Source organism: Helobdella robusta (genome assembly GCF_000326865.2).
Source record: "Helobdella robusta unplaced genomic scaffold HELROscaffold_37, whole genome shotgun sequence".
In the NCBI taxonomy this organism is placed as follows: domain Eukaryota; kingdom Metazoa; phylum Annelida; class Clitellata; order Rhynchobdellida; family Glossiphoniidae; genus Helobdella; species Helobdella robusta.
In genome coordinates this window covers 1,013,438-1,021,443 of record NW_008704785.1, presented here as the reverse complement: position 1 = coordinate 1,021,443, position 8,006 = coordinate 1,013,438, and the positions used below count along the sequence as shown (strand labels likewise).

At 35.6% G+C, this 8,006-nt stretch overlaps 1 protein-coding gene across 1 annotated transcript; it reads right to left on the bottom strand.

Moving 5' to 3' along the window:
• Positions 1-1,140: 1,140 nt before the first annotated feature.
• On the bottom strand, positions 1,141-7,598 carry HELRODRAFT_176328 (hypothetical protein; the record flags this gene model as incomplete). The annotated part of the gene is made up of 12 exons (XM_009023550.1): positions 1,141-1,221; positions 1,337-1,429; positions 2,257-2,400; positions 2,659-2,813; positions 2,958-3,232; positions 3,404-3,605; positions 4,890-4,964; positions 5,051-5,164; positions 5,958-6,074; positions 6,292-6,536; positions 7,079-7,185; positions 7,578-7,598. 12 exons carry the CDS (start codon positions 7,596-7,598, stop codon positions 1,141-1,143), a joined length of 1,629 nt encoding a protein of 542 aa, XP_009021798.1.
• Between the last annotated feature and the right edge of the window lie 408 nt (positions 7,599-8,006).

Here is an 8,006-nt window from a genome sequence, read left to right as displayed (position 1 = left end):
ACTCCGACTACAAAGACTACAACAACAACGACAACAACAACAGTAACAATAATAACAGTAATAATAATACTTATATCAAATAACTCCTAAACTGCAAACATTTGTTATTACCATTATCACATCAGGTTTACTTTGTTTATAATATAAATAACAGGGCCTGCTGTGTTAACAAATTAAACTTCTAATTATACACACACACGCGCGCACACACATAAACAAATGAGTTTATATATAATAATATTTATAATTAAAATAATAATTATAATAAATTAACAAATGAAAATATAAACTCAATTATCCAAAAAAATTTTCATACCTTTTAAAGGTGCAGGGACATAATTTTTTCAAGTTAATCGCTTTATTCCTTGAAGTACAGATTGTACTGCTTGTATGTGTATGTGTGTGTGTGTGTGTGTGTGTGTGTGTGTGTGTGTGTGTGTACGCATGTGTGTATGTATGTATTTGTGTGTATTTGAATATAGAGTTAATGTATGTATGTGTGTGTGTATGAATATAGAGTTAATGTATGTATGTGTGTGTGTATGAATATAGAGTTAATGTATGTATGTGTGTGTATATGAATATAGAGTTAATGACAACTTACTGAAACGAATAAACAGTTTATTTATATAGCACGCAATGTGTAAAGCAAAAAATAAACAATCATATGATATATACAATGTATGTGTGTGTATATATATATATATATATGTGTGTGTGTGTATTTATATATATATATGTATGAATGTGTCTGTATTTGTGTGCGCGTGTGCATTGAGTTTATGTCTATTTAACAGGCAAAGACAAACAAAATTCAGCTTATACAGGCTATCAATGCATTTATTCATTTATTCACTCATTTATTCATTCTTTCATTTATTTATTCACTCATTCATTCGTTTTTTCATTTAGTTCTTCATTCATTCACTCAGACCTCAAGATGCGAGTGAATTACTTGTGTAATGACGATATACAGAGCTGTATGAATAAAATATTTCGTTCGTGTCTGTGTGAGTACGTGTATATGTGTGCGTGTGCATGTGTGCGTGTGCATGTGTGCGTGTTATTTACATAGATTCAAAATTCAGAATAAATAATTTGCGCGCAAAGAACGGCCAACCAATTGCAATGTTTTTCTTTTTACTCTTCGGTCGGACTCAGAAACGAATCACATTTGTGAAGTCCTTGTGTCACCTGTTGAATGTCACCACATTTCAACCACTACAAAGTGTTAAAGATCGGGTTTTGTGGAGGTCGATTGTCGCCAGTGTCCCGAGAGGATGAGCCACCAAAAAGAAGAAGATGTTTTAATCTTCATTCATTGCCTGCTTATAACCTGCATGGCGTATTCCAGAACGAACGAGACCACGTTCGCACCGTTCGCATTTAAAATATGGTAAACCACAGGGCACTTAAAAAGTGTAAGCTCCTAATTATTTAGCGGAGATCTATGATTATTATGATTTGTGGAAATCTAAAATTATTTAGTAGAAGCCTTTAATTTATTTAATTTCAATGTCAACATTTTTCATTTTTATTCTTATGCCAATGATTTGCTTGCAAAAAAAGTTTGCAGTTCTTTTTTCTCGCTTTATTGCCAAGATTTTCCAATAATTTCATTTCTTAATTCGTTATGGTTTTTGTCTGCCTTACTTTAAAGTAATAGTAGTAAAAGTAGTAGTGTAGTAGTAGAAGCAGTAGTAGTAGTAGTAGTAGTAGTAGAAGTAGTAGTTGTTGTAGTAATAGTAGTAGTAATTGTAGTAGTAGCTTTTGTGGTTGTTTTGGTAGCAGTAGTATAATTCGTTGATTAATCGTAAAATGAAAAAAAATTAATTTATTTACTTTAAATAATGATTGATCAAAGAAGTTCTCTAAAGCTAATACTACTGTAAAGTTACTATATCTATAAAACAATTACCTTATAAAAAAGTTCGTCAAAATATGCGTACATAAGCTAATAAAATATTTAAAATAATCATTCTTTTATCATCTAATTGACCGATTGATCAATCAATCATCTAACATATCAATCAATCAAACAACCAATCAATCAAATAACCGGCTTACAATCCAATCAACCAACCAACCATTCAAATAACCAGCTTACAATCCAATCAACCAACCAACCATTCAAATAACCAGCTTACAATCCAATCAACCAACCAACCACTCAAATAACCAGCTTACAATCCAATCAACCAACCAATCAGCCAATCAGACAGCATTACTAATAATCCAATCTCTGAACGGCCAGACTCGGGCTGCCACTGAGACTTCGCAGTTACGCACATCACCGTTTCCATAGTTACTCGTTGATTTTGGAAAAACGTAGCTATGCACCCCGACTAAGTACCACAAATTATTCTCCCCCTTGCAACTGAGGGGCCCCCCACTGTCACCCTAGTAAGGAAGTGAAAAAGTTAAAAGTTAGTGGAAATGATCTTCTGAGTTGATGGCCTCCATAGGGGCAAGAAAATGATAAAACATTTAGTACTATTCTTTTGCCCTATCTGATTTTTAATTTGTATTATTACCATTTATCACTACCACTACTAATACTGCTGCTGCTACTGCTGCTGCTGCTGCTTCTGCTACTGAAACTAGAACTAATTATTTATAATAAAAGTTGATAATTATAGAAATGTGGATGATATTTACGAAGCAGATGTTGTTAAGCATGTAGCCAGGGTCCGATCCGATGCAAAGCTTCTTCAGGTAGCTAGTCGGGTTATCGTACGTGGTCAAGAGGCTTATACACTGGGCGTCACTTTTTATGTTCATTCGTGATTGGAGAAGGCGAGTTGAAGTCTGGCCTTGATTGGTTGGTTTGTTGGTTGAGTGGGCGGGGTGATTGATTGTGATTGGTTGGTTGAGAGGCTAATTTTTGGTGAGTCGAATGAATGAATTGATGAAATAACTAATGGATGACTGATGACTTTTGTTAAATAAATGAAAACCTTTATTAGTATTCCCAAACCCAATGCTAGCACACACTTTATACTTCAGATCCAGATTATTATTATCGTTAGGCCCGGGCAAGCAAACAGGTGCTATAAAATTCGTATACACGACACTCCTTGCCAACTTCATTAACGCGAAATCCGCGACTATGTCGTTGCCCGTTGACCCGGTATATTCTGGATGAACTAGAAATGATTCGACAACGTAGGATTCGGCTTGTGGGTCGGTTTTGTAGTCGAGTAGCGTCGAACCGAATGTTACTGTCGTTGTGCTGTTGTGTTTTTGTGATGTTGTGGTTTTGAGAAGCCGCCTATTGATGTTTTTAGGCGACCAATCGCACGATGGTAGCCCTTAAATTTTTAAAATCCACATGCAAAGAAACTACAATCGCATACGATCACACACACACACTCAAAATCACAATCCTAAACATCCTCCTGACCCGGTTTTGATGGTTCCTTGGGTATCCAATACGCAGTGTGCCGCGGTGAGGGCCCAATTATGATTGATCAGTGTGGCCCCACAGAGCGAGGTGGCAGTCTCAAAAAGGCCTAACCAGGGCCATGCCCCGGCTGAGGCCGCCAACCCGTTGATGATGTACGAGCTGTAGGGCAGCGAACTGTTTAGTGGTCTGCTGCCACAGGCTGTGTGTGTGCGTGTGAGTGTGTGTGGATGTGTGTGTGTACGTGGATGTGCGTGAGTGTGTGTGTGCGTGGATGTGTTTGTGTGCGTGTGTGTGTTACTTCATTCTTTGTTGTATTTTAATTTACCGCTGAGTGACTGAATAATGTGAATGACGTAAACAATGAATTGAATGATTGAATAAACGTTTGAATGAGTGACTGAATAAGTGAGTGAGCGAGCAAGAATAAGTAAAGGAATGAAGGAATGAATGAACGAACGATGGATGAACAAATGAACGACCGGATGAGTGAAATAAGGAACAGACAAGCAATCAACTTACTGTATGAACCACACACTAGTGAAACAACCTTGGAACAAACGCCGCTAAAAAATTTAATTAAAATAAAAATAAGTGTCCGTTTGAGTGGAGTATTAAACTAAATAATTAAAATACCATATAATAATAACAACTAATAAATGAATGAATGTATAAATGAATGAATGAACGAACGAATGAAGGATTTGACGAACGAACAAATTGACCAAATGAATGAGTGAACGAGTGTGCTAATGAATTAACAAATAAACTAATCTTCATAGCTGTTAATAGCTAAAGTTACAACAGTTTTATATATAGTTTTAGCGAAACAATTGAATGAACGGACGATAGAATGAACGAGCTAACAAATGAATGAATAAATGAATGAACGAATAAATAAATGAATAAACGAATGAATGAACGAGTAAACAAACAAATGAATGACTGATTGACTAAATGAATGAAAAAACTAATTTCGAAACCTTTTTGAGGCAAAAGTTACAACAGGCACCGATCCGTTGGTGTCAATATTTGTGATGGACAAATACTTCGCATTGGTTCCGTTATTATTTGCTGGCAGCAATAAGCTCGTTATATTAGTACTGTTAGGTTATGGGTTTCACCAATTTATTTCTTAATTGATTGATTGATTAACTAATTGATTGATTGATTGATTGACTAATTGATTGATTGATTGATTGACTAATTGATTAATTAATTAGTTTAATTGAGTATTTGTAAAATTCATCTATCAAGTGTTCAATCAACCAATCAATTTGTCAGTTAATCAATCAACCAGCCAGCCAGCCAGTCAGCAAACACACCAACATTCAACCCACAAACCAGCCAACCAATCAGCCACTCGATCAATCGACCAATCACAAACCAGCCAACCATTCCACCAATCAACCAATCGACCAATCAACTAACTCATAGCCAGCAATATTGCAGACGGGCGCGTCGAACTTAATATCATAATCATCACCGCAGATATAATAATCATAACCAACACTTCCGTTAAACTGGGCCTTCGTTATGTTGCTTGGTGCTGATAACGATACTGGCATGATGATGGTGATGATGGTGAGGATGATGATGGTGAGGATGATGATAATGATGAGGTTGATCATCACATACAACACTAACAGCATGAACTTTCATCAGAGGAGTCTGGGCATTGTGAAACACCATCACATCTGAATTGCTGGTCGACGCATTTGTTTCCCTTCTTGCATTTGAACTGGCTAGTTGTGCACTGGACTGATGTTGTTGTTGGTGGTGTTATGTTATGTTGTTTTCTTTATGCTGTTGAGCTGGCGTGTGTGTGTGTTGTATTGTTTTTCGTGTGTTGTTGTTGGTGTTGTAGGGGTAGAAATTGGAATGGCATTTGTTGTTGTAAAGATAAGGTATAAACGTGGAACAAAATACACCTTGAACAAAAGCGCAAACAATACACACAAACAGTAAACATAAACAATGAACAGTAAACATAAACAACAAACAGCAAATATAAACAATAGACAGTAAACATAAAGAGTAAACATAAACAATAAACATAAATAATAAACATAAGATTTAACAGAAGAAACAATAAACATACCACAGCTACTATCAGTTTCATCATCACCCAGCGGGCAGTCACTAACTCCATCGCATAGGAACTCCTTATAAATACATCTTCCGTTACGACAGCCATATTGGAATGACGTGTCGCAAGCTGATTGGTTGGTCGATTGTTTGAGTGAGTGATTGATTGAATGAATGATTGAATGAATGAATGAATGTATGAATGAATGAATGAATGAACAAATAAATGACTGATTGATTCGTTCGGCGATTGAAGAATGAATGAATGAACGAATGAAAAAAATGAGTGAACATGCAAATGAAAGAATGATAGATCGGATAAATGAATGAATGGTTGAACGAAAGAACGAATGAATGAACGAACGAACGAACGAACGAATGAATGAACAAATGAATGAATGAACAATTGAATGAACAAATGAATGAACAAATGAATGAACAAATGAATGAATAATCAGCCCCTAACAGCAATTAGACTCATCGAAGTCATCTGGACAATCTTGGTAACGGTCGCACAGCTGCTTCTGGCTGATGCAGGCGCCAGTGGCGTTACAGTAATGTACGTAGCCTTCAGTCAGACAACCTGGCCGCCAGCAGCAGAAGCGTCGTCATGATTGTTTCAGGTAGGTAAGCAGAAAAATAATTATAACGAATATGAAAATGATTATTTTAATTTATCGAAAAATTATCTCAAATCACATCCAATTAAATTGTTACTGTTTGTAAATTGCAAATTTAATTTGTAATCGTATGTATAACTCATTTTTATCGTGGAATTATAAACCCAAAATGAAACAAACCATTTGTGGGTTGGTTGGCTGTTTTGTTGAGGGTGACAAAGTACACAATTAGGAAGATGACCGTTCCAAGAAGGATGAGACCGGCGATTGTTCCCAGTACAATCCAGGTGATCTGGTTGGGTGTTAGTCCCGTCTGAGTTGCATTTCTTCTCGTTGCACGCAGTTTGGAGTTGCTGGCTCTTCTGACGACTGCTGTTTTGTTGTTGGTTTTGTTGTTGTTGTTTTCGTCTGTCAGTCTGTTTGTGCTGGTTGGGTTGGATTAGAAGAAGGAAGTTCAATTTCGATTGCAACTGGTTTCATTTTTTTTCTTTGTTTGGTTTTATGGATTCTATTGAAAAAAATTTTGCTTCAAAAATGTATGAATAGGTGAATGAATGATTGAATGAATGAATAAATAGATAGATTAATGGATGAATGAATGAATGAATGAATGAATGGGTGAATGAATGAGTGAATGAACGGGTGAATGAATGAGTGAATGAATGAGTGAATGAACGGGTGAATGACTGGGTGAACGAATGAGTGAATGAATGAGGGAATGAATGAATGAGTGAATGAATGAGGGAATGAATGAATGAGTGAATGAATGAGGGAATGAATGAATGAGTGAATGAATGAGGGAATGAATGAATGAGTGAATGAATGAGGGAATGAATGAATGAGTGAATGAATTAGGGAATGAATGAATGAGTGAATGAATGAGGGAATGAATGAATGAGTGAATGAATGAGTGAATGAATGAATGAGTGAATGAATGAATGAATGAATGGAAAATTTTTGGTCACACCGATTGTAGTTATTACTGCCGTTGTTAAATATGTAGGGGATGAAGAAAATTCTTGGACCGTCAACATTGTAATTGGCCAGGCCAGCAGCGTTTTGGGCGTAATTTATCTGATAAATAAAATTAAGGAAAAAAAAAAACAAAGAATGAATGATTGAATGAAGCAATGAATGAATGAATGAACGAACGGACGAACGAACGAACGAACCATCGAACGAACGAACGAACGAACGAATGAATGAATGAATGAATGAACGAATGAATGATTCTTTTATTTATTGATTGATTGAATGGATGAATGAATAAATGAATGGATTGATTGATGGATGGATGGATAGATAGATAAACGATTTATCATATAATTTCAAATTCACACAGTAGAATCGAAAGTGGAAACCAGAAAAACACATATAAAACCATATTATTATAAATAGATTCGGGGCTTCATAGTCCCAACATATTTTTTACAAGATATAAACGACAGACATCACAAATTAGGAACCTGATTTTGACTTTGGTCCATTTCCTAAACGCTTACCAAGAAATATGATTTACATAAAGTTAACATCTTACACTAAGTTAACATCACGGGAAAGGGTGTCCGTAACATTCTGCTCATTGGAGCGTAAAAACCAAACCTTTTTGAATTAAAATTATATACATGTATACATACATACATACATGCTAGTGTGTGTGTATGTATGTATGAATTTGTGTATATATGTATGTATGAACCCGTTTTGATGAACAAGCCATGGTTGGGCATGCATGTATGTATGTATGTATGTCTCTCTCTTCCTTTCTCTCTCTCTCTCTCTCTCTCTCCATCTGTATTACTACAGAGTGAATAGCTTAACAATAAATTTTATTGTTTCATCTCTGCTGGTTATTATACTAACCAACAAAAACAAGCGATAATCATACATTAATT